At 36.2% G+C, this 26,926-nt stretch overlaps 2 protein-coding genes across 7 annotated transcripts in view; both read right to left on the bottom strand.

Moving 5' to 3' along the window:
• ret (ret proto-oncogene receptor tyrosine kinase) overlaps positions 1 to 17,080 on the bottom strand; it is a 29,024-nt gene extending 11,944 nt beyond the window's left edge. For 2 of the 3 annotated variants that reach the window (XM_048204922.1, XM_048204923.1), the window contains exons 1-3: positions 16,827 to 17,080; positions 3,750 to 3,983; positions 1,475 to 1,768 (exon numbers count right to left, since the gene is read on the bottom strand). In XM_048204922.1, coding sequence (XP_048060879.1) covers positions 1,475 to 1,768; positions 3,750 to 3,983; positions 16,827 to 16,890 — 592 coding nt within the window. In that variant the 5' untranslated portion in view covers positions 16,891 to 17,080. The remainder of the gene's footprint in view (positions 1 to 1,474; positions 1,769 to 3,749; positions 3,984 to 16,826) is intronic. The other variant, XM_048204921.1, reaches the window with a different exon arrangement.
• A 5,396-nt stretch (positions 17,081 to 22,476) lies between these two features.
• Positions 22,477 to 26,926, bottom strand: part of si:dkey-192p21.6 (uncharacterized protein LOC565246 homolog) — a 36,314-nt gene continuing 31,864 nt past the window's right edge. For all 4 annotated transcript variants that reach the window (XM_048204925.1, XM_048204927.1, XM_048204924.1 and 1 more), the window contains 3 exons: positions 24,464 to 24,534; positions 22,940 to 23,052; positions 22,477 to 22,852 (listed from right to left, as the gene is read on the bottom strand). In XM_048204925.1, the coding sequence (XP_048060882.1) occupies positions 22,671 to 22,852; positions 22,940 to 23,052; positions 24,464 to 24,534 (366 nt within the window). In that variant the 3' untranslated portion in view covers positions 22,477 to 22,670. The remainder of the gene's footprint in view (positions 22,853 to 22,939; positions 23,053 to 24,463; positions 24,535 to 26,926) is intronic.

Raw genomic sequence — 26,926 nt, forward strand, 5'->3', positions numbered from 1 at the left:
TTATCTGCTTACCCCCAGCGCATCCAAGATGTAGGTGACTTTTTTTCTTCAACAGAACACAAATGATGATTTTTAACTGCAACCGTTGCCGTCTGTCAGTCAAATAATGGGAGTGAATGGGAACTCGATCAATAAGAGTCGAAAAAACTTGCATAGACAAGTCCAAATTAAACCCTGCGGCTCGTGATGACACATTAATGTCCTAAGACACGAAACGATCAATTTGTGCGAGAAACCGAACAGTATTTATATAATTTGCCGTTGTCAGAGCGCGATCAGACCTCACTAAGTGAGTGCTGAACGCAGTTGGACATAGCGGTGTATTAGAGTTAAAAAATGATATAAAAACTGTTCGGTTACTCACACAAACTGATCGTTTCATGTCTTAGGACATCAATGTGTCGTCATGAGCCGCAGGGTTTAATTTGGATTTGTCTATGCACGTTTTTTCAACTCTTATTGATCGAGTTCCCATTCACTCCCATTATTTGACTGACAGACAGCAACGGTTGCAGTTAAAAATCATCATTTGTGTTCTGCTGAAGAAAAAAAGTCACCTACATCTTGGATGCGCTGGGGGTAAGCAGATAAACATTAAATTTTCATTTTTGGGTGAACTATCCCTTTAAGATATGAACAATCATGTATCCAATTTTCCTATGTAATCATATGTTCTTTTATAGTGTTTTGTCTATGTATTAATCTAAACTCTTTGAATGAATGTTCTAGCCTTACTTAATCAAGATCACATGTATACTATGTTTGGTATCTGTGAGTTTCTATTTTAATTTCCTAAATGATCTTTTACATTATATGTTGATACCTAAATAGTAGCATTATATATTATTATATAGTAGTAGTAGTAGTAGTAGTAGTAGTAGTATATGAATCATTAATGGTTTCTCCATCAACACACAATCAAATTACAGAAGAAAAACATCATGCTCGAAGACCAAGGAACATAAACTTTCCTTTCTGAAAAGTTTAAGTTACCATTGGTTCTCTGAACCCCAGGAGATATTGTTTAAAAGATCACCGATCACAAGATCACATGGATTCTGAGAAATTCTGTTGTGAAGATGATGCTGAGCTAGAAGTCTTCTAAGGTCCCCTAAGTTTGTGCCTTGTCTTTCCATTCATCAAAGATCCTCTGACTCACACTGGTTCTCTCTCATCAAGACTACTTCAGCAAAGATCAACTGGAGCCTCAACAAAATGCATCAGGACAGTTTTATTCAAATGGGTGAGACATGCAAACTTAGTATCAAACTTAGTCTCATTATTTGATACATTAAGTATCCAAGAAGGGTGCGTTAGAACTAAGAAACTGATGGTTTGCTATAGCTTCTTGTTAGTATTTATAATGAATTATAAGTAGTTATAATTAATTGTTCATATTTCCTTTTTGGCTAATTTGCTACAGTGCTGTAATATGCAGAAAAACATTGACATTTACACTGGATTTGGTTCATACCTGATTCCACGCCATAACTGATGGTGTAGTTGGGGCAAATGCTCATGCGTGTAAATCTCCGGAGCTGCCGCAGGGCCCCTGGCATACGGTTCTCTGTGATGTGGGGGTTTGAATCCTTATCAGGGTAGCACAAAGTGTTCAGCTTGACCTGACCACAGGAGGGCGCTGTGTCATTAATGAACGTTAGTTTGACCTCCACTTTGGGCAGGAACGCGCACATCCCTTTCTGCGGGGGCACTGAAGAGACTCCGACCTTCAGGTTGAGATCCTTCTGGGACCTGCCCGAGCTGCTGCCTGGAGGAGAAATATCATGAGGCATGTTTTTGAGGCAGAATGTCATTTAACCCAATGTTCAGTGTTCACCTGACAAGGTTCTCTTTGTAAATATACATTATAACATTGCACTGCATTGCAAAAACTAATTTTGTGATCAGTTTTTTTGATTAGAAAAAATATCTACACATCCTTAAATCAATAATCACTTTTGAAGCAAAATTGCTTAAGATTTGTACTTAATAAAGAGAGTAATTAAGACTTGCAATGGCATTTTTTCCCCTTGTTTTAAGCATAAATCTAACAAATTTAAGTGAGATGTATTGTACTCATAAAGAAGAAAAACAATATGTAAACTTAATTAATGAAGACATTCTCTGACAAAATAGATTTTTTATCTTTTTGGATCTCAAGTAAATTTATCTTAGTTAAATCAAATGAAATATGCTTTAAGCATGTTTAGATATTTTTATTTTTATAAAAAAATACAAAAACCTTTGCAGTGTTAATACAGTATAAGCATAAAACTATTAGCTTCAGTCAAACTACAGAGACTACTTTTAGAGACTAAGTTTTTAACATCAGTACAATGTTCTCTGATAGATAATGTGATATATCATTAAAATAGCTGTCATATAAGGAAGTATTCAAACACACAGACACACACACATCTATATACAGTGGCATGAAAAAGTATGTGAACCCCTTGCAGAATCTGTGAAAATGAGAATTATTTTAATAAATAAGAGGGAAAATAAAAACATGCATGTTATTTTTTGTTTATTACTGTCCTGAGTAAGTTATTTTACATAAAAGATGTTTGCATTTAGTTCACAAGACAAAACAATAGCTGAATTTATTAAAATAACCCCATTCATAAGTATGTGAACCATTGATTCTCAATACTGTGTGTGGTTACCTGATGATCTACGACTGTTTTTTTGTTTTGTGATGGTTGTTCATGAGTCTCTTGTTTGTCCTGAGCAGTTAAACTGAGCTCTGTTCTTCAGAAAAATCCTCCAGGTCCTGCAGATTCATCAGTTTTCAAGCATTTTTGCATATTTGAACCCTTTCCAGCAGTGACTGTATGATTTTGAGATCCATCTTTTCACACTGAGGACAACTGAGGGACTCAAACTCAACTATTAAAAAAGGTTCAAACATTCACTGATGCTCCAGAAGGAAAGACGATGCATTAAGAGCCGAGGGGTGAAAACTTTTGAATTCAAATATCAAGGTAAATTGTACTTAATTTTTCTGCCGGGAAACATGCAAGTATCTTCTGTTGGTTCCGAAGGGCAGTACTAAATGAAAAACAATGATATTTAAACAAAATAAGAAAAATTGTGACATCTTCATCCTGTTCAAAAGTTTTCACCCCCCGACTCTTAATGCATCGTGTTTCCTTCTGGAGCATCAGTGAATGTTTGAATCTTTTTTAATAGTTGTGTTTGAGTCCCTCAGTTGGCCTCAGTATGAAAACACAGATCTCAAAATCATACAGTCACTGCTGGAAAGGGTTCAAATATGCAAAAATGCTTGAAAACTGATGAATCTGCAGGAGCTGGAGGATTTTTCTGAAGAACAGAGCTCAGTTTAACTGCTCAGAACAAACAAGAGACTCATGAACAACCATCACAAAACATAAAAACAGTCGTGGATCATCAGGTAACCACACACAGTATTGAGAATCAATGGTTCACATACTTATGAATGGGGTTATTTTAATAAATTCAGCTATTTTTTTGTCTTGTGAACTAAATGCAAACATCTTTTACGTAAAATATCTTACTCAGGACAGTACTAAACAAAAAATAACAGGCATTTTTTATTATCCCTCTTATTTTATTAAAATAATTCTCATTTTCACAGATTCTGCAAGGGGTTCACATACTTTTTCATGCCACTGTATATATATATATATATATATATATATATATATATATATATATATATACATATATATATATATATATAAAAAAAGTTGATATGTCAAACTCACGTATACTACTGAAGTCACTCCACTCTAGGGTTTTGTTCATTGAAAGGACTCCAGATGCCTCATCCATGTGAAACCATGGTGCAAAAGTTTCTCTGTGGGAGCACAGGAAGAAATAGGGCCTCTCTGTATTGCTTTCCAGCATTGAATGGACCTGAAGCACTGGTGATCCCTGCGGCTGACCCACGAAGATGCTCTCTGTGTAGACCCTTTGTGGAAAATACAGTCCAAGTGAACCTGTCCAAAATACACACGAGATGTCATACTGCGTGCATTGTGGAGATTCATCATTTCACTCTCATTCCAGCCATTGTTAACTTTGGCAATCCTCAATACACCTGTCACCAATGAAGAAAACTGAGCAATTTAATCACTCCCATGAAGAAATACTTTGGGTTCAATAAATGTTGAGCTCGATAAACCTCTTCCTCCTTTTCCATAAAAAAACTCAACTGCTTACAAACCTCTTCTGTGTAAAGAAAAGGTTAGAAAATCCAATTTTACAACTTTGTCGTCATAAAACTTTACACATAAAATGACCGTAAAAATGTCAACAACTTTACAGCTCAAATAACACAGAAATGATAAAAAAAATAATTAATGTAAGTGTTACGTAAGATTAAAAAATTATAATCTATTTGTTTTAAAGAAGATGAGATGAGTCCAAATTGTTATTATTATTAAAACATTTTTTTGTGGTAATCAACATTTTGCCACAAATGAACAAAATGAACATTTCTTCAAATAATCTTTACTGTTTAAAGGTATTTTGTGCAAGTGCATTTGGTAAAGCAACATTTAGCTGTTGATCCTCTCTAAACGATAAAAAAAGAACATTCAATTTAAAAACACACAATTTAACCTCTGGCATTCATGATGCATTCAATAGTTTGCAATTAACTCTCCCCTTATTGATCTGCTTCTTATCTCAATCTGTTGTACAACAGAAACGTCCACACAAGTATGCAGGTTACACAATGAACTCATTAAACACATCCGCTTTTCTGTTGAAATAGCCCTCGCTCCTCTGTCATCGAAAAATGAAACAGCGTCTCATATGACATCGACACTGGTCTTTTAATGAATTTCTCACATGGTCAATATGATGCGGTCTCCGATTCTCCTTGGGTTCACCTTGAGAAGTTTAATTACAGTGGATAACATAATACTGCCTAGAAATGAATCATTACCTGCAGAACGAGTGTGGATGGGGGCTGGGGAGAAGGGTAATCTATAAAACACTGTAAGATCCCCATGTGTTTTACCAGTAAATGGAGATGCAAGTGTTCAGGCTGTAATTATATCTCTCCTGTGTTCCTGTCCGACGACGGTGGGCGGCCACTTAGGAACGTACTAATATCATTAGCAGACAGCAAAACTAGATTTTCTATTTCTGTTGCTGCAGTTGAAGCCTTGTCTCTGGTTTCAGACATTGATTTAATTTAGCTGTGCTGGGATGACAGGAGGCCGGATTGATGGATACAATGTGGCCAACCTTCCTGAAGGATGGAGACGCAGTCAGGAACACTACAACCATTTTTATTAAATGCCTTGTCAAGACAGAAAGACAGCACAGAACTGGTTTGTGTTCCTTTTCTTTATGGGATCACCAGTCGTGTGTGCAGACATAAAAGGTCTCGTTAAAGACCTCACGAATTTAAAATTAAACTTATTTGGGTTTTAGTGCATATCTATTTGAAACCATCAATATTCTAATGTACTGAGAAAGGTAACACAAATGTTTAGCAGATATATTACATTTACAGTCTTTATCATCTAGGGAAATGGATAAAAAATGTTGTTGACACTCACGCCCAACTTTTTATCCAATCAAACGCTTTCTAGAATGCCTTTCTTCACCTGCCTCTGAATAGCAATAGCAATAGAGCGCTGCAGATATGACGTATTTTGTAGGCCAAAATCCGGGAAAAAGCAATTTATCACTTCCAGTTCCATCATCCTGAAGTCAATGTGTTTTTTTTATTGGGTTTTGGTTACATGCCTGAAATAGGGTGTGTGGTGAGCACATTTTATTCTACAACATAAAATATATCAGTAATATCCTCTTGTGACTTTTTAAAGCTTTGAAAAAGACGGTGGTTAACAAGTGACTAAATGGGACTACAGAGGTTGTCGAGGAAATTAAACGTCACCACGCCAAACAGGTAAACTCATCTATTCACTAGTCTGCTTTTACGTCATCATTGAGTTTATAATCACGCTCTTGCAAATAATTCTAACTCAAACTCAAAGGGAAAATGTTTTTAAATGAAGACTGAAAGAGTTGTCAGAAGCTTAATGGTGGTGACGCTGAAGTCATGTGACTGTGGTGTAGTTTGTTTATAGCCTACGTTTAGCTCTTCTACTTTAGCCGTTTGAATTTAGGCTGAGAAATTCGTAAAAGTTGTGTTTAGGAAAACTGACGCCTGTTGGGAATGCTGTTGCTAGACAACCAATTAAATATGCAGTGTTAGGAAATCGGGTTGTTTTATTTGTGAAAATCATGATGAACAAAAGATGAACGTAAGAATCATAAACTTTTGTTGGTCATAGAGCTTATTTTCTGCAATAATCCTAAAGCCACTGGAAAAATCCTACTGGGTTTTTGTCTAGGGAGCCAGGGTGATGCTAACTTCCTGCTCTATAAAGTAGCAAAGAATGTGACTTCAACTAAAGGATATACGCTAAACAAAGGATGAGGCTTTTGATATGTCCCCTTCCTGTTTCAGTACAAAATATGTCTATTCAAGAAAGAAAAATGTCATCAGGCCATTTTAAAGGTTTTTAAAATCATGTTCCCTGTTAATATAATGCAAAGAACAGAAAAACAAATCTAAATAATGACTAAGATGTAATAAATAAAACTGTAACAGGTAACATGACCAGGCTCTGAACCTAAAAAAAAAATACTTGAAGATTCATTTCTTTAAAAGAAGCTGTCTGAGCTGTCTTAGGTGAGATCCATGTTGTATTTCAGGTGCATTTTTTCAGAGAAAGTCAATAGAACAAAGAAAGGCGTGTACGCTTGGTTCATAAACCATAGCTGCAGGAGAGCTGAGGGATGGCAGCATTAATCTTAGCAGATGCAGATACTGTGTTGAACAAGCCACTGGATTTGCTGTGACACTCATTCATCATCCTGTGTCAGTGTATCAGGTGAAGTGCTTAGCAGCATTATGCCACTCTGAGATTCAGAGCAGGGCTGATGGCATTTACTTTCGTTTGTACTTAAATAAACGCATGAAATTGGAGTAGTTGTGTGGTCCTCCTGGGATAAGGATTTACAGACTTCCAGAACATGGTAATGCAAGCAAAACCCTTTGCCTTGTTGCTCCACTGCAGAATTCAGGGACTGTGACTGACAGCTTTATACATCTATCTGGAAACTGCACAAATTATGTAAGCATATAAGTGAGAGTGATCACTTATCCAAATATGTCTTAATACAAAAGTATATACTGTGCACATTTTCTGTATGGAAAGAATATTATGTCAAAATGTGCAGTATACATCAGAGCACACTGCAACACTGTATCCCACAATGCAAATTTGACCCAACATTTCCTGTGTTATGAATGAACCAGAAGTAATTACTTTTGACAAAACTTTTGACATGGCTTAAAAATGCAATTGCAATATATCAGTTCTCAGTGCTGAAAAAACATGCTGTAAATAGAAACCTTTGATGCAGCAGGAGTTCATCTAAATATAATACTCTCTAACACTTTATGTTTACTTAATTGCGGCAGCTGAAATTGTAATTTCAATTATTTTTTAAATTAATTGTGCGGGGAAAAGAGATCCGGCTTGTTATCTGGTTATAGAAGCTAACTGATGCGGCCAAATGTAAACACAAAATAATGCCAAGTGTAAACAGAGCCAGTGTAAACCGTGTTGTATTCAGTAATTAGTTAGCTAGTGTTCCAATCTGAAGATAGAGAGGAAGAGAATTGTTGGCAAAAACCAAATGCTTCCAGTGATTAATGATCAAACGTTGACAAGGATCCAACAAGCACGAATAAATTGCTCTAACAACACTGTTCAAATGGCAGTTTCAATGTATCGATCAGTTTTCCGCCTTAAATGTTGTGTGATTAAATTTTATGAAGAACAAAGTAGCCACTGATCATGACGACAAGTTTAAATACGATGATCTTTTTCGGATTTAAAGCGTGTGTATGCACAATTGACTTCACATACAGCATTTAACGAAAACCATAATCTTCATAATTCTTATCTTCTTGATGGTCCTAGTCGAGGTAAGAAATAATCTTAAGCAAACATTAAGTCATTTGAATTCGAAACTTTTGCGGTGTGGCAGCTGCAAACTACAGTCTATCCAACTGATTTGAATCATTCCAAATTCAATTTATTTCCAGGCCGGAAGCCAACAGAAAGCAGTTTATATCAAGCTAATTAACTCAGAGAATCAGTACACAGCAGGAATGACTCTGTGACGTCACAAGATTGACATGAGGTATTCAGCAAGACGAGTATGACAGGATGTGACACGTGGATGAGCATTTTGTGAGTATTAGGATGACGGCAGAAGGGCGGGAGGATATATGCTTGATCACTTGATCAGATTGGGCTCACTGGTCTGACCTCTCACAGCCACATCATGGATCAAGGTTGTAAGCACTATGATGCAATCTGACATATTGATTTCAGATCACAGGCAAATCGACTTTGAACTTAGCGCACACGTACGCACAAACGAGACAGGATAAGCTTAACGAGTGAAATCACGTGTCATATTATTTTGGAATTAGGAATTATATGAAACATCTGCACATAATTTCCATGAGCGATTTGTTCATTGTTGTCATGGGTCAAAAGAAGGTGTGCCAGCTCTCTTTTTCTTAACCTAAAGTGACTCTTGAGTCTGCTACTTGAAAACATTTCTGATGATGCAACAAGCTAATTAAATAACAAGAGACCAATCAGTTCTGAATATAAATAAATCCACGGTTGTTTCAGAGCATTCATTTGAAACCAAATGGACATTTACAATGTCCCGAGTTAGCGTCAATCACCACTCTGGTGAGGTCTGCATGTTTTCAAGCATGATCTCTCAGCGAGAGAACAGGTTAATGGGGGGACGACCTCTGGACCGGACTGCTCAAAGCCAAGAATTCAATTAGCTCAACATGCACACCGCCGCACAAATGTACCATCTATGAGATCATGGGAGCTGGAAGAGCGCATGGGTCTTTCTTGCCATTTCCTTGAACTCAACTCAGTGGCGGAAACAAGCTAGCAGTCAGAGCAATCCACTTTCCATAATCCAGTTACTCCTCAAAGGGCTCCATTCATGACATGCTGTATGTAAACACAGGGATGTGTTTGTTGCAATCACTAGCATTCCCATTTAACTTCATGTCTGCAGCTACAACTGCTGTAAATATCAATATACTGTAATCTTGATAATGATTCAGTCTGACAATCCGAACTTCTTTCTGCTTGGGATCATCATAAACCGTGCTGATGTCGGCCCCTTGGCCCCTGTCCTTCCAGCCAAGGTCAATGTGCAGAGCATCTGTCCACAGTGATGACCAAATTGAGAAGTTGCAGGCCAATCAATAACAATATTAATCAACAGCTGAGCACATTCAGCCAATAACTGTCCTGCATTAAGCATGTGACTTTAGTAAATATGTAAAGGATGCCATCAAACTCTCACATTAAAAGCCACCTAAAATCAGCAAAGTCAAATGTAAGTATTGTAGTAGCTGCATCCTAAACCTACGGACATGTATTCATGATCAAAAATTAAAAATAATAAACTATAAAATAATAATACTTGTTTTATTAATAATAAGAATTTCTCACATTATAATTAATCTCAGTGTGTTTCTAATACATAATAAAGATACAAAAGGATATAAAATGAAGTATTAAAATTATGCTGATTATTCTGAGCAGCTAATGTCTTTTTCCTGAATTAAGATCCATATGACATACTATGGATACAGTGTAAGAGGACTAATCAAAGTAAACATACTTAATTACAAAGCAAAATGATTAAGACTCCATCTCTATAATATAGTAATGAGAATCATTACTCTGTGACCACAACGATTTAATTAACTAAAAGGCTGCCAATTACGCTATAATTCAATATGGGACTATTATTATTGATTATTATGGTTAAATTCCCCTCACTCTAATGTGAACGGGTTTCTTTTTCTTTAGTATGCGACACTGAGAAGGTTTGAGATAGCAGGGTCAGGACAAGAATTGTACAATTAGTACAAATTTATTGAATTAGCCAAATGCGGCATGGTAGATTTCTATAATAGAATCAGACAAGGGTACAATTAAACATATCTAAAGTGTATATCTAAAGCTGTTATCAAACAGCCATATATATCCATCATCATCAGAAATTCAATGTCAGAAATGTAATTCAGCATCCCATCAATGTAAGCACGGAATGGACGTCCGTCATTAAGAAATCTAATTTTACATCTCCTGTGGGATAAGGAAGTATGTTTGAATTTACTTTATAATCTCTTTTGGGATTGGATGGGACATTAGAGCTCATAAATGAGGGACCTTTGAACAACATGTTCTCTTGGAGGGTATCATTACCATAAGCAATTACCAACATTATTCACTTAATGTTCTAATATAAGCCAGAGACAGAGACAAAACAACAGTCAAGATTAGACTAAATAGACTATACTAATTTCTTTACTATTTTGTGCAATATTTTGAAATAACCTCCAGTATGATCCATTTCTCAGTATATTCCTCAGCGTTCACCTCCACTGCTTCAAACTGCACATGCTGACGTTTTTGTGGCTTTTACCTGCTGAGTCTTAAAATTCACAGTGCAGGTTGAAATGGGCCAGTGGGTGAATTTACATGGACTAGTGAGTTTGAGTCATTAGGTCATCACGAGCTGGCATTTCCTAAATGCTAAGCCATGCATTTTAAGAGTGCAATGTAAAGCCACCCATGTACTGAAAAAGATGCTAACCTTAAATGTAAATGAATTGATTTTACTTAAGTCAGAATATTATTTACAATCAGTAAAAAAAATCTATATATATATTGTATTACATCAAACAAATCTGAATTTAAAGATTAGATCAGGTAAATAAGGTAACAATTGCAGGTTACCACTTTTCACAGTGAAAATGATTTCAGTATTATGATGCCAACGTTATATGTGCATTTTTAAAACTCTTGTTGTAATTGTTTTAAGAAACTCCACCGACTCATTTTCAGGTAATGAATGAATCTCAAAATGATAGCCATTCACAATCAAGCACCCTTCCCCCTCCAAACGAACTCAAGACCAAACGAGGACAGTTAAGTCCTAACTAAGCCATTGTGTTGGTTGCTCATTGTTGTAAATGATCGGTCAAACACACCATGCATCAATGACCACTAGAAAATAACATGTAAAGACCCATGTAGAAATCGAGAGCCCCAAACGCCCTTGGGACACAATTTCAATCAATGTCTTCTTGTCCTTCCACCAAAGCAAATTAGATTCCACTGATGCAAGGGGAGAAATGTGACCCATAACTAACTGAAGGATCTGGGATATGAGTCCAATAGGTACAGAAGCTGTGCAATTAGTCTAAACAAGATTTGTGATATATACATTAATGCACATGTACAAAGGATCATCATGAAGACAAGAGCCTTCTTTAAAGGAGAAAAGCCTTCACGTCAACATGCACACGGACTTTAGAAAGTCCTACCAGGATTTCGCGGGATTTTTTTCTGATTTTTGCGGTCTAAAATGACTGAATTTGCAGTGGCTTTTCTCTAAATTTCCGGCAATATACAGCATTTCTTGTTGTTTTGCTGTAAAAAAGACAAAAAAAGATAAAACAGACAAAATTCATTTAACATTGTTATTACTTTTCTGAACCATTGCAGGGTTCCAGACTAACATTTGAGGGCAGTAGCACTGGTGCCATTAAGTTCTAAGGTGGCACCAGCCCCTGATTTAGCAGTGCTGTGAGGGCTGACAGAAAAGCAGATAATATTAACTTTTATTTTATTATTATATTTAATAAATATTAAAAAATGTGGAAATGGCTAATAAGCCAATAAGTGCTCCTCTGCAGCATCTACTACAGTGGTAATTTATAGTCTTTTTTTATTTCTAAATAAGTGTTTGCTTTCCTACATTGTGAAACTTTTAGTTTTACATATGGGGACAAACTATGAAGAACGAACAAATAATGTTTTGGACCTCACATCAAAATAACATTAACATTTGGCAATATTTAAAGCTTTGAAGTACTGGGAGAATTTGTGTGAAGCACTTGAAAACAGACTTTTTCTGCCACAAGTTAATTCTGTTAGTGTTACTAAGTTACACCAGCCTACACTTTGTGTTCATGGCACAATGTTTCTCATGGTTTTCAGATTACACAGCGATGGACAGAAAGCGCTTGAATTCACAGCAGAATTAAGAACATCACTGTGAAATCCTGTGAGAAACATTCACATTCGTCACAGAATTCTCTGTTAAACCGCAGATATCAGATCAAACGGTTTCCACACAGGCACTGTTTGATCTGATATCTGTGGTTTAACAGAGAATTCTGCGACAAATGTGAATTCATGCTCCCAACTTTGTGGGAACAGTTTGGGGACGGCCCCTTCCTGCTCCAACATGACTGCACACCAGTGCACAAAGCAAGGACCATAAAGACATGGATGAGCGCGTTTGGTGTCTGGCCTGCACAGAGTCCTGACCTAAACCCGACAGAACACCTTTGGGATGAATTAAAGCGGAGACTGCAAGCCAGGCCATCTCGCCAACATCACTGCCTGACCTCACAAATGCGCTTCTAGAAAAATGGTCAAAAATTCCGATAAACACACTCCTAAACCTTGTGGAAAGCCTTCCCAGAAGAGTTGAGGCTGTTATAGCTGCAAAGGGTGGGCCAATGCCATATTTAACTTATGGATTAAGAATGGGATGTCAATAAAGTCCATGAGCACATAAAGACAGGCGTCCCAAAACTTTTGGCAGTATAGTGTATATTACGATGTTATGATGAACTATATGCCTTTCTCCACTGACGTTCTGAGCTGTTAAAGTGTTTGTACTTATTGTTAGAAGGCAGCTGTCTGACTCAGAGATGGCGAACGGGAACATGGTTTGTGTAACATTAGCAACACATTATTAGCTGTTTGATAACACAGTCAAGCAAAATGCTAATCGTATTAATTACGGTTATGTGTCCGATGTTGTAAAAATCAATACCATTGTGCAGTATTTACCTCAGTAAGTTGACCGAGTGGATCTCTGAGCTTGTGTGAGTGATTGGAGGTGGGGCTAATTATCATATTCATAGATCCACGTATACTAAATGAAGCAAGGATGTAGAGTTACATTCAAGCTATTTTAAGGCATGAAGATTTTTTTTTTCACAGTAAAAAACGTTTAAATATTTCATTTTGGTAATCAAAGATGAGTTTTAAGGGATGAAATGATTGACTACAGTGGGATTAAATAATATGCCTTTAAAGGCAGTATAAAATGTTGCTAAAAAGTTGAAAATAGTAAGTCATTGAACTTCATTCAAGATTTAAAATAAATTAAATGAAAGATTTGGCCTAGATTTTAAAGGTATGAACAATGATCTGCACTAGAGAATATGAAAAATCAACTACCTAAATCATATCTGTTTTTCCAATCATGCTGAAAGTAGTGATGACGCTGAGGAAATTGGCAGGATTTCCTGTATATACATTGCTAAAGACACAAACTAAACTAAACCATTTAATGCAATAGTCCAAAATAAAACAGTGCAACGTATCAAAGGGAGATTTATCGGTCTGCAGTGACAGTTGATAAAAATGATTGTCCTAATGCAGGGAAGGACTGTGAGGTGCTTTGAACTTGATTCCCTAATGTAACTTCCCATTGGATGGGCAATCTCGTGTGGCCCGATCATAGGGAAATACTTCTCGGGTGAGGGTTTCAGAGGTCAGAAGCCATGGCACTCCAACAGATAAAGTAACAGGGTCAGAGCCGTGTATCCACAAATCAATGCCTCACACACAATACATGACATGGGGTCTGGACTTATTTTATGCAAACAACTAGTATGATGGAAAGCAATGGACAGCTGTGTGACTTTAGAGGTCAAAGGATATATTTCATTATCAATCACACATATACTCTCTTTCATTAAAGAAGCTCATCACCTTATTAGTCATCTATTAATTTAAAAAAAAATGTATTGCTTTATTTACAATATGCAGCATTTGCATTGCTGAAAATGAATAGCATGCACAGAAGATACTGATAAAAAATTAATTGTCAACCATATATTTGGTGATTAGTATAGAGTAAAGAAAGAAACGTATGACAAAGGAGTAAACTTGAGCTCTTATCAACAGCAAACAAGAGATCCTGTATCACTATACTAATGACGCATTCAAGGACAAACAACTGTATAATACAGCCAAACAAACTGTATTTTAAATGTCAAACCATCAAAGCAAGTGTGGCGACGCCAGACACGATTACATGTATCCCCAACATGGACAAAACCCATTGCTTTTGTCATCATCCATTTTCATGGGATGGCTTGTCATAAAATAGATGAGATCCATTTTGCGGGAGGCGCTGCCAACCATCCTGTGTCTTTAATGAGGGGTTTTAAGCCTCATCTGTTATCAGAGAGCTGTGTACTCTATTATTTTACTGGCAGTATTTTCCTTTCGGAAGACAAACACAATGTGTTTGCCCAGAGCTAAGCACACCTGCTGCACACCTGCCCTCTGACCACCTCTCGGCTCCAGGCTTTTGTTTTTCCTCACGGCAAAGAATCAAGGTGCTTCCGCATCATCTCGAACAAAGGTTAAAACAAGAGCCATTCAATAGGATGAGATCTAATTGTACTGTTCTTTACCACCTGGTGATTACCAAGATAATATTCACATATATGTTTAAGGTAAATTCTAAACGTTTGTGTTGAGAACAATTGATTTAAATGTAAACTCGCACTGAAAAATAAGACAAGCACATGATCGGCCACTGCCCCCAGAGAAGAGTGTTAAAAATTAATGTATTAAATAAACAGGCCTATACACGCACACTTCAATATTTATAGTCAAAACTATTCCTAAAATTATAATAAAAGCAATTATTAATTAATACTGACATTCATGAGAATATCAACTCAAATCAAAAATATGTTTGTTTCTGTTATATACTGTAGTTATAGTTTTCTTCGTATTTTAGCTCCCTAAAATGCTTTATTATAATTTAATAAGCATTGCAATCGCCTACTACATGCATTATGTATTAATATATCTAGTAATATGCTAATCAAAAAGCACAATGAAGTCTGTAATGCACCTTTGCACGTCGACTTTAAAGAATTAAACAATAAACTGCTTCCAACAGACCTTGATATTGCTGATTTTACATCCATTTTTGGAAATTTTGTATTTGATTGTATAATTCCTGGTAGTTTACTGGACAGATGAGTACACGATGAGTCAACAAGACCATTAAAATTCAATTTCCCATTATTTAGACTGAGAGATTGAGTTAACTTTACAATGCATCTTTTGTTGTTTTCTTGCTTTTGACTCTTTAAATAATGATCATTTAGTCACCACAATCATTGCCATCCAGGAACCACTATTGAGCTAAAAGAAATGCAACACTTTTGCATTCACACACTGCCAAATGTCTTCCGAATGACCAGAATAGCTGTGAAACCTCTGCTATGTTTCACTTTTGTCAGTATTCAAGCTGTTGCGAAGTGACCGTTTCTTTTTAATGCAACAGGCCACAGGATCTATTCAGGAACGTGTTCGACTCTAGTTAACTCCAGTTATTTTGAGAGAGGTGTGTTAGTACAGTTGGGCAGAGAGGTTTTAAATGGGATTATAATATAATGACGTATATAGAGACATGCGTACTTCTTGCACGGACCATGTGGCACATTAGGGTTGCACATATTTTGGCTTCAGCTCCAGATTGCCTCTATGAAACTGTCTGGTAATTCTCTTCAGTAACATACAGTGGCCCGTGTGTGGGGGCAGATGCAGACCCCCTGGATATAAAGATGAATTCTGTATTTTCTTTTGTTTGTAGCCAACATAGTTACAGAAAAAATAGGATGCAAAATTAAACTAAATGTAAGATAGTAAAGTAAAATTATGTTTGATAAAAATGTATAATTTATGATAAAATGTAAATTGTTATTAAAACTAGTGACAAAAACTGTGAAATACATTACTTTGCTCTTCATTACTCAAATTAAATACATAATTTCCAGGAAGCAAAACTGATTTGTTAGTGTATGCTTGCTGATTTTGGCCTAATCATTCACTTTTCGATAAGTAAACAGAATAAAATGTTTTCCATGAGTCAAAAACATGCTTGAGAAAATCAAATTAATCAGGAGAAAACATTATTCGAAGGTTCTACTTAGCTTACTGTTTCAACATTTATAGATTTATTTACATAAATTATGAGGCCTCGTATTTTAATATATATTTATTTAATGACATTTTATGATCCAAAGGAAAGCATGCAGAAAAAGAGCAGAGTTACGTTATGATATCATTGCTTTGTCTCAAAAACTATTGAGATACCTTTCTACACCCTTAAAAATAGAGGTTATTTTTTTTCAGGACATTGGTTTTAGCAAAGGACCCTCTTCTTATAAAGAACTATTTACACTATCTAGGGTTCTTTGGAAATTAAAAGAAGTAGGCTACGTGAATTCACATCACAGGTTCTTCAGATCTGTGGATCTATGAGGATTTTTGAAGAACAAGGGAATAAAAAAAGGTTCGTTGGAGTCATCTGAGATGCTACAGATTGCTCAAGACATAGTCTAGGTAGGTAGCTCTCTAGGCTTTGACACACAGCCCCTGTGTTGTCACTGGTTCCTGAAGGATGCACACCAGAGGCGACAATTCTATTAAAGTTAAAATACGACAAGTGTACAGCTGAAGTACTGCCTCTGAACAGTAATTCACAAATTCTAGATCTCAACACTGTTGTTATCCCACACAAAGAGGGCTAGATATCGTAGACTTCGCGCGAGGTGACATCAGACTGTTAATCCTTACCTTCAGATAAGAGAAGAAGGAGCACAGCGATGTCTCCCCAAACGATTCCACGCGTAGTTCCCATACTTGTCAATCATAGGTGTAATTTCACAATGAACAGGCAAAAGTATTCTGATTCCCAAAACAGAACTTTACAGTGTTTATGATTCGCGCGAAGGAGCCACAAAAGTCCTTAACGTGAGTGTCCCATTGACGGGTGACTGCAGCGCGAGCTGCTGGACCGTGAGCGCGCGCGCACACACACACACAGAGCGCAGCAGGGGGAGGTTCACATCACATCCAGCCAATTTCCTCAGATGTGTGTTTCCGTCCTGAATCACATCGCCGGCTGTCCAATGAGTCAAAGAGTTCCTAATGAATTAAAACTGCATTTTGGGGACATTCAAAGGTAAAGGGAAAAGGTAACTGTAATATCACTTTTTGGTTTTCAATTATTTTATGCATTAGGTTATATTATTAATTATTGATAGTTTTTATAAACACACTCATTTCACAGAGTATATCCTTTTAAATATGCAGTGCAGACACAACTCACGCAGCAAGTAACTCAATTCATTTACAGATATCTGCGTTATAAGGGGGAACAGAGGGGAAATTATTGCCTTAAAATGTTAATCTCAGTAAACATAAGGTTTCCAATTACATACATGTTGATTTTTGACAATGATAGTCACCTTTGCTGGTTTCAAAGAGCTTGTGCAAAAAATCTCTCTCTCTCTGTCTGTCTCTCTTTAAAAGATTTCAAAGATATTTTTTTGTCAAGTTCGGGTAAGTTGTCACGCGTTTTAATATTTTTACTGTTTCAGTTGTTTTTTCCCTGCTGTTTTTGGTGATGTTGCTTGATTTTGCTAATATATATATATATATATATATATATATATATATATATAGTGACAACTTATTCCACGTAGTATAAAACATGCAGCAATTTGGGCATGTTGTCACAAAAGATTAATGTATGTTACATAAACTGTAACTTTTTTCCCCGTCAATAACAGTGGAAATTATTATTATTATTATTATTTTGTATCCAAGACTTTTAAGGAATGTGTTGATACAGTAACTAACTTGTGTGACAACTAGCCCCACTCCTCTATATTAGCTAAGAAAAATAAAAATGTGAACTGTTTAAAATCGTGCACTATCAAGAGAATAAGTCCAATTCTATGTCAAACAGAGGTGCAGGGCAAAAGTATGAGCGAAATAAGATTTGTCAAACTAATTCACAATAAAATAAATGAAAGTATATAAACTATCCTTGTAGGAACATTTTATTTGCTCCAAAACAGTGTTTAATAAGAATCAGGTGCACAGGCACAATAATCAACAAACAGGACAAACCACACCCAAAGCCTATTGTTCAAAACAACAGTGTTCTAGAGAATTCAATACTGTCAGTAAAGGCCAAGGATTAAGAGGGTTGGTGTGAGTTCAAGATGGTGTCGGCCCATTTTGGCCCTGATGTCTGGCAGTGTCTAGGACCAGTCTATGTCTGTGCCGGGGTGCTCTTGGACCAGCTGACTGCTTAGCTCTCTGTGAAGAGGGGTAAGCATGATGCATTGCTCTGCCTCTAGGGCAACCCACCAGTGCATCACAGGGCAATCACTCCAATCAACGTCTGCTCTGATGGATGCCAAATGAAACTATAGTGGAGACCTCAAATTAAGCATACATATAAGAGAAAGAGGGCAACCAAAGATGCTTTTGTTTGGTAACAAAATAACTTCTCTGTTGTTTTGTATCCAAAAAAATTAATAGGGGTATTTTACAATCATAAAAGCCTCCAATTCTGGGCTATTAAGGAAATAGCAAAAATGTGTGTCCTATTTAGAAATAAACAGAAATAAACAAGCAGAGCCACTTGCCAGACAGTGCACTTTAATTGAACACACACACACACACACACACACACACACTAATATATATATATATAATTCTATAATTACAACTTTAATATTAATTATATACAACAATACACAACAATTATGGCCCATAAAAATACAAAGAGCACACCTTTTCCAGCTCCACCTTTTTGTTGAGATGTTTGTTATGCCGTATAAATATTTCACTTACTCTGCATATTAACCACAGGATGGTTTTGTTTACATAGCAGCATGTAGGCTCATAACCATATACATGATGCAGATTAAAAAAGCTCAGGTTACTCTAAACCAGACACACAGTGGTATTTTCAGACATATGGTCACTGTAAATCAATATAGACAGGCAAATGCATAGGCAAATTCATGACATATACCTCCTTTCTTTTTAAATGCGGTTACTTGACAAGATCATTTTCAGATGAAAGCCCGTCTTATAGTAGATAAGATCACAGTTTTTACTGTCAGATTCTGTCAAACAGATTCTCATTAGTATTGCACAAGTAGACAATAGGAAAGCGCTGTTTACATCAAACACTGGAGCTATTCTCAGTGGTATTTTTCTAATATAGCTTTGCATCTACAGCACATGCATTAAATAATAATGATGATAAGTACTTGATTAATAAAATATTGATTCAAAAAGTGCTTACTATGGTAGATAAAGCTATAGCTCTTAAAAGAAGTCCATATTCCCACTGGGACATGGAGTAGCACAACACTAGTCATTAGTCCATTCCCAAAATCAGTTGACCAGTTTGCTTCACTCATAAGCTCTACTTAGTTTAAATGGGTAATATGATACTCAAAATGAAAAGCTTTCTCATTAACTAACAGAGAGAAAGGGGTTCAATTGAATTTCATGCAGAGTGAACAGGTTCACATGTTTCAACTGCTTCAGTAGATCATAAATATCCTACAAATACAGAGCTCTGGTGCAGTAGATTTAAGGTGATACAAAAACTATATATGAACTGTAGATTACATATATATTTTTGCTTCCAACAGGATCAACACAACTCTTGTATTGATAAGATAATTTAGCCTTTTATAAACAACTTCTGCAGAAGCTTGTGAACTAAGTAAGAGGTCAGCACAGAGCCATTTCTGAGAACTCTCTGAGATTAAATCTTTGCATCCTGACAGCATCTCTTCTGACCACTTACAGCCAGATTTGGTAATACTCTTCTAACCTCTGATATTATATTACAGTCAATGGCTAATTTCTTAGTGAATTTATTATCAGTGGTTCATCACAAGTCTGTTTGAAAGTAACAGAAATTCATAAAATGCAACTAACCAAATTGTTATGCATAGTTAAGATAAGAAACTAAATACACTATAAAACCCAATAAGTTCAGAATACTCAAAACTTTTGTGGACACCTATTACCTCAAAACATTTAAAGTAAACCAACTCATTTTTTTTATTATTTAACTAACTCAGAGATTACGTTAGTAGAACTTAATGTAATTTTGTACAACACAAACTAATTTTGTTAATTAAAATTTAATTGAAATATTGAATAAACAAGCTCATAATTTTTATGGTTAAGTGCTAGCATGCGCTAATGTAACTATCAAAGAGCCTATGACTATATGCTTGCATGAATTGTTAATCAACATGCAGTATATATAGCCTTGAAGTTTTTCAGCCATGCACTAATCTTCACCAGGACGGTATACTTCAACATTATCAGAAACATCTTTAAATAGCAAAATAACAGAGCATTAAACAATGACACATCTTCCCCCTAAATTAATCTTGAGCAAAAACACACAAAATAACACTTAATTTCAACATTTATTCACCTTACACAGTCTGACACAGAGCATGCTGGGAACTAGAAATCTGCAATTTATGTACAAATTAATCTGTAATTTGATAGGAGTTCACCAAATTACACAGATGACCTCATACTCAAACACCATGAACACAATTTATAAGTTGAAAAAAATCTAATAATAAATGTTAGATTTTAAGATCTACAAAGTTAAATTTGGGAAATATCTGCACTAACAAAAAAAAAAAAGTATCTGCTTAGTAACAGAAGGGTATGCTTGGCAAAGATAGGGACTGAATCAATCATTAAGAAAACAAGTGTCTTCTGAGTATGGGACACTGCTCAAATTAATAGGTGTCTGGGACACCAAGTTATGATCTTCAAAGGTGCCCTAGATTCAAAATTTGAATTTACCTCGGCATAGTTGAATAACAAGAGTTCAGTACATGGAAAAGACATACATTGAGTTTCAAACTCCATTGCTTTTTCTTTCTAAATCTCATGTAAATCTCATTTGTTTAAAAGACTTCCAGAAAACACGCGGATCTCAACATAACACCGACTGTTACGTAACAGTTGGGGTGTACGCCCCAATATTTGCATATGCCAGCCCATGTTCCCAACATTATGAAAGGCATTAGACAAGGGCAGCCAGTAACGTCTGGATCTGCACAGGTGAATCAACAGACTAGGTAAGCAAGAACAACAGCGAAAATGGCAGATGGAGCAATAATAACTGACATGATCCATGATAGCATGATATTTTTAGTGATATTTGTCAATTGTCTTTCTAAATGTTTCGTTAACATGTTGCTAATGTACTGTTAAATAAGGTTAAATTTTTAAAGTTGTGTTTAATTCATAAACACAACTTCATTCTTTATAAATCTCTCCAACAGTGTAGCATTAGCCGTCAGCCACGAAGCACAGCCTCAAACTCATAGAGAATCAAATATAAACATCAAAATAAATACTTTACTCACATAATTCGAAGCATGCATACAGCATGCATGACGAACATCTTGTAAAGATCCATTTGAGGGTTATATTAGCTGTGTGAACTTTGTAAATGTGCTGTAATATAATCGAGAGCTCGTGTGGCAGGGAGCACGCGAATTAAAGGGCCGGCGCGCTGAAAAAATCAGTGCATAGTTAATGATGCCCCAAAATAGGCAGTTAAAAAAATTAATTTAAAAAAATCTATGGGGTATTTTGAGCTGAAACTTCACAGACACATTCAGGGGACACCTTAGACTTATATTACATCTTGTGAAAAAGCATTCTTGGGCACCTTTAAGGGACAGTTCACTCCGAAATAAATATTTATCATCATTTAATCACCCTCATGTTGTTCCAAACCTGTTTTTTGGGAAATTTCTACCACAGGGTCTTATAAACAAATCTCGGGTCAGGATCTTTATGCAAAACCAGTGGGGAACCATTTCTGCAGAGCATGAAAAAATGTGCGCTTGTGACTTTATTTGACCTCATGAATACGACTTGACAGAAAACATCAGTTTTTTTGCGTTACATGATCATTTCCGTATGTGCATGAGATCTGCTGGTGTAATTTCCCTGATTTTGCATTAGTGAGAGCATGAAAAGTGCTGGCCCCAGAAACACTCCTCAGTGAGCCGTCCAGCTTGACCCCTATTAAAGGGCTGTCAGTTGAAGAGCAGATGGTACCCACTCTCTGTCTCACAGCAGCGAGGGGGGGTGGCCATGGCAACCGATATATAATGGCTACCCCTCAAGTGGCAGAATCACTTGTTCTAATTTGTTAAGTACCACTTCAGCGAATTTGATTTAATCACTACGTTCAGGTCTTAACACTACTGACATCAAATAAAACATTGCAGGTGTCCATGGAAGACAGTAAATCTGATCCCTTGGTCTTAGTTCTTATGCCTATTAACTAATTGAACACAGGAATACACCAAATTCAGCTTTACAGACATGAAAAGAGACACTCATCACTACTCGAATATAAAAATATAAATGGATCCAAGATGGTCCTGTTTAATGTACATCAAATAGTACCATGTACTAAATATGTAAACATTATATTGTACTTATTTAATAATTTAATTGAATAATTTAATAATTAAGACTTTATTTTATCCTCTAACTTAAACTAAAGAGAAATCAATGGACGTTTATGAGACAAAAACCCCAGCAGCATCAGATTTTAAGAAAGAATTTTTTGCGGTACAGCAGGTAGGCAATGAAGACCCAAAGTGCGGTACCCCACATGTTCTGGAAAAGCTGCTCCCAGTGACTGTCCTGGAAACGCATCTCCCAGCTGAACGGAAAGTAAAAGCCCAGCAGAGAATGGCCAACATAGACAAATATGGAGTTCATCCCTGTAAAAAAATAAATAAATGCACAGTAAGCTTTTCTGGATTGGACTGGCTTATAAAATGATGCTTTAAACAAGTGAATTCTCGTACCAGGATAAATGAAAGGTTGGCCGCCCCACCATTCCTTAACATCCACAACAAAATACATCACACCCAGCAGCAAAAAGGACAAGCAGCCCATGCAGGTCACAAATGACAGGGACCTGAAGACAGACAGAAAATCTGTGTTGTATGATCAGATAAGACAAATATGTGCAGACACATATCTTTAAGTCCACAAATAAGCTCTGAAAGATATGCATAAAGGACCAGAGGTGCATTGCGCTATTGAAAAACTTTGCCAAACTTTTCCTGTAACAACGAGAACTGGGGACTAAATAATGGATGGACACACAGTAGTTTCTGTGCTTAGAGTAAGCCAATAAGAAACATAAGCATCCAAAGTGAAGCCTTGGCACCTGCTCAGTACAACCATGTCAATAAGTCATGTGCCTCTGTGTTCCTAAGTGCCAGGATGCTCGATGGAATTTTATCTAATGTAAAATGGCTGCATCCCAGAGCATCGTTTATGTCAGCTGAAGTCGGGCCAAAAAAGACTCTTGGCTAGGAGTTAATTACTTTTAGGGATGAAGACGGACATACTCAGGGGCTCAATAAGCTGGCATGATGAACTGCCTATAAAAATTTAAGCAGGTATATGCCTGTACTCAAACAGGTACAGTAAAGCATGGTCTCAGAGACAGAGCACATACAGCAAAGGCAAGATGAGGACAAATTAAATGTAAAAACCATAACGAAAGTCTCATATGCAAAAAAATAATCAGTATTTTTGCCTGGTTTCCTAGATGAAACATAATTTAAACAGTTTTACTGTTAACTAAAACTATTAAAATATGTTTTCGTTAATTGAAATAAAGGTGAAATAAAATATAATTATAAAATAAATTATTAAAAAAAAGTAAAAAAAAAAAAGACAAAAATAAAATGAGTTTGTACTATTACAGTTACTAAAACTAAAATAAAAATAAATGAAAATATATAAAAAAATATTAATATTAATAAATAAATAAATACTATAATGTATATAAATAACACTAAAATAAAATTTTTTAAACATTTATTTTTTCCCCACTGGCAACAGTTTTTGCTTTAAGCTTAAACCTCACAAGTTTTTTTTTGCATACACTGTAAAATAGCTCAACAATGGTATGAATGTGTTTTGAACATTTCTGTTACATGTCATTATTTATTCTGAGGTGTTAGATGACAAATTATTTAATGTGCACTGGTCTGAAGATGTAGGGCTGACCTCATCCTACTCAATTTCACAACAGGCGGATGAGATAAGCCAGAGTTTGGCAAGATATATGGTTGGGAAAATAAAACTGCTCACTCTTTCTTGGCTGTAAAGAAGAGTGATCTAGTTGGGCAGTGGATGTATCACCCGCCGCGTCTCACTCCTGTGCCAGTGGGGGTGATTATTTACAGGACGTTCCGTCGTTAGAGGTAAGTAAACGCGTGTTTTAGCAGCCTCTGATTTGTGCCTGCTGGAGTCTCATCTCTTCTTTTGTGGATGGAGAAGCGGCTGGATTTAGAGGGTCAGGAAGCACTTACCAAAGGTTTTTATTGACAGGTATAAATCCTTCGTCTCTTGTGCACTTAGAAAGGATGGCTGCAGAAATTCCCTGAGGATCAGAATAAAACAGATTTCAAATCAATGCAGACCTGTAAAGCAAGCATTATCAGACAACTCAAAAGCAGCACTGCCATGAAAAATCAAGCAGATTAGCTGAGGCTTCTGAGAGGTGAAGCCCCTCAAACTAACACGCGAAACACATCCATCTCCTCATGCCTCATGCAAAACTCTTCTCAAAAGTCTTCTCAAATTTTACATTTCTACGTGCCAACATTTTTTAAGATTGCTTTATATTCCCAGTTTTATCCCTTAAAGGCATCTGAAAAAGTAAATGATTTTCTTCCTCAGTATTTTTGTCTTGTTTTCCAAATATCTAAACATTCTTAAAGGTATAGCTCATCCAAAAATGGAAATTATCCCATGATTTACTCACCCTCAAGCCATATGACTATCTTCTTTCAGACGAACACAATGTGAGATATATTTAAAAATATCCTTAGTCCTCCTAGGTTTATAATGATTGTGAATGGCTGCTTTTTGAAGCCAAAATAGTGCATCCATCCATTAAAAAAAAAAAAAAAAAAGTAATCCATATGACTCCAGGGGGTTAATAAAGGTCTCCTGAAGCGAAGCAATGCGTTTTTATAAGAAAAATATCCATATTTAAAACTTTATACATTCAAATAACTAGCTTCCGGCAGACGACCGTATGCAGAATGCGCAAGTCGATTTGCGGAAGAAGAGTATCCTTTGACCTGATGCACAACGCAATGGCGAATGCAGAGGCGCCGAGGATAGGGCAAAACAAATCACCGGTCACAGATTATAAATCTAAAACGATAATTTTTAAAAAAAATGTTGGACGAATTCGATATAAGAGAGAAAGGTGCTTAAATTTGTTGCACAGCCCTATTTGTTTGAACCGCGAGTGGCGTCTAAGCTTACAATACTCCTACATCCTGCGCCATACATCGCGTCAGAGGATTACTCGTCCGCATGGATATTTTTCTTACAAAAACACATCGCTTCGCTTCGCTTCAGAAGTCCTTTATTAACCCCCTGGAGTCGTATGGATTACTTTTTTTTTTTTTTATAGATGGATGCATTATTTCTGGCTTCAAAATGCGGCCCCCCATTCAAACCATTATAAACCTTGGAGGACTAACGATATTTTTAAATATATCTCCGATTGTGTTCGTCTGGAAGAAGATAGTCATATAGGATGGCTTTAGGGTGAGAAAATCATGAGATAATTTTCATTTTTGGATGAACTATCCCTTTAAATCAAGATACATTAACTTTAAAAGCAAAATTACATAAGATATCAGGTCTTGTTTTCTGAAGAAAAAGATCAAAATTAAGCGACTTTACACTTAAAACAAGAAGAAGAAGAAAACTGCCAAAGATGGTAAGAAAAGTAAACTTGTTTTCCTTTTAAAATAAGATTTTTCTTATTGACAGATATTTGTTTCATGTTTTAAGCAAAAAGTAAATTCATTTTGATGAATTTTTCAGAGAACAAGACTTAATATCTTAAGTAATTTTGCTTCTCAAGGAGAAGATATCTTGTTTAGATATTTCTAATTGAAAACAAGACAAAAATACTGAAGAAGAATTTTTTTATTCATTAATTTATTTTTGCAGTGAAAGTATAGTTAAAACAGGCTCATTTAAAGAAAATCTTGTGCTTTTGTGAGGATAGACAGTTGAGCATCCAAACCTGCTTGTTAGGAGGATATCCATCATTTGTATAGATGACAGAATCAATGGTGTGGAAATGGCCTGGCTGGCTCTAGATTGAGTCTCCAGGCTATGCAGGCAGGATGTGGGACAATCATTGCTATGTGGGCCAATCGCTCAATTTCAATCTCAAACTACAGAGTTGTGATCGTTGAACTTTAATTAAATCAGGGGCCTTGTTTACTGGGACGCCAAAGCACAAGCGGCTTCAAATCATCCCACAATCTGACAAAAGGTTTCATGCAAACTGCGACAAGACAACCCCTCTCCCCTAGACGCGCACCGTTTTATGACTGATGTGGTGGGAGGTAATTTTTGTTTAACCAGGATAACGTGTGTGAAGAGCACATTAACAGCACAAGAGGCTGTTCGAGATGTGCTGCTTAAAACATTCTCAGACCTCAGAGCTCTCCAGAGATGTCAATGATAATTGATTGTTTGCTTGTGTTATGAGATGTGCAGTGTTTATCGTGAAGCACGAAGCCTGTAACGGTCTTGTTGGTCGCCTGAATCCTTAGTTATATGCTCTGTGGTCCACAATCCACAATCTATATTTTTACTGACGTCAGAGTAGGGATGAAGCATTGGGAAAAAGTTGAGAGAAAAGGAATAAAACATGTAAACAGATATTTTACAGTTTATAAAAATAAGGAATCTTTCCCTGCAGCTAACCTTGCTATTCTATCTTCGAAAACATGATC

Source organism: Megalobrama amblycephala, linkage group LG10 (assembly GCF_018812025.1).
Source record: "Megalobrama amblycephala isolate DHTTF-2021 linkage group LG10, ASM1881202v1, whole genome shotgun sequence".
In the NCBI taxonomy this organism is placed as follows: domain Eukaryota; kingdom Metazoa; phylum Chordata; class Actinopteri; order Cypriniformes; family Xenocyprididae; genus Megalobrama; species Megalobrama amblycephala.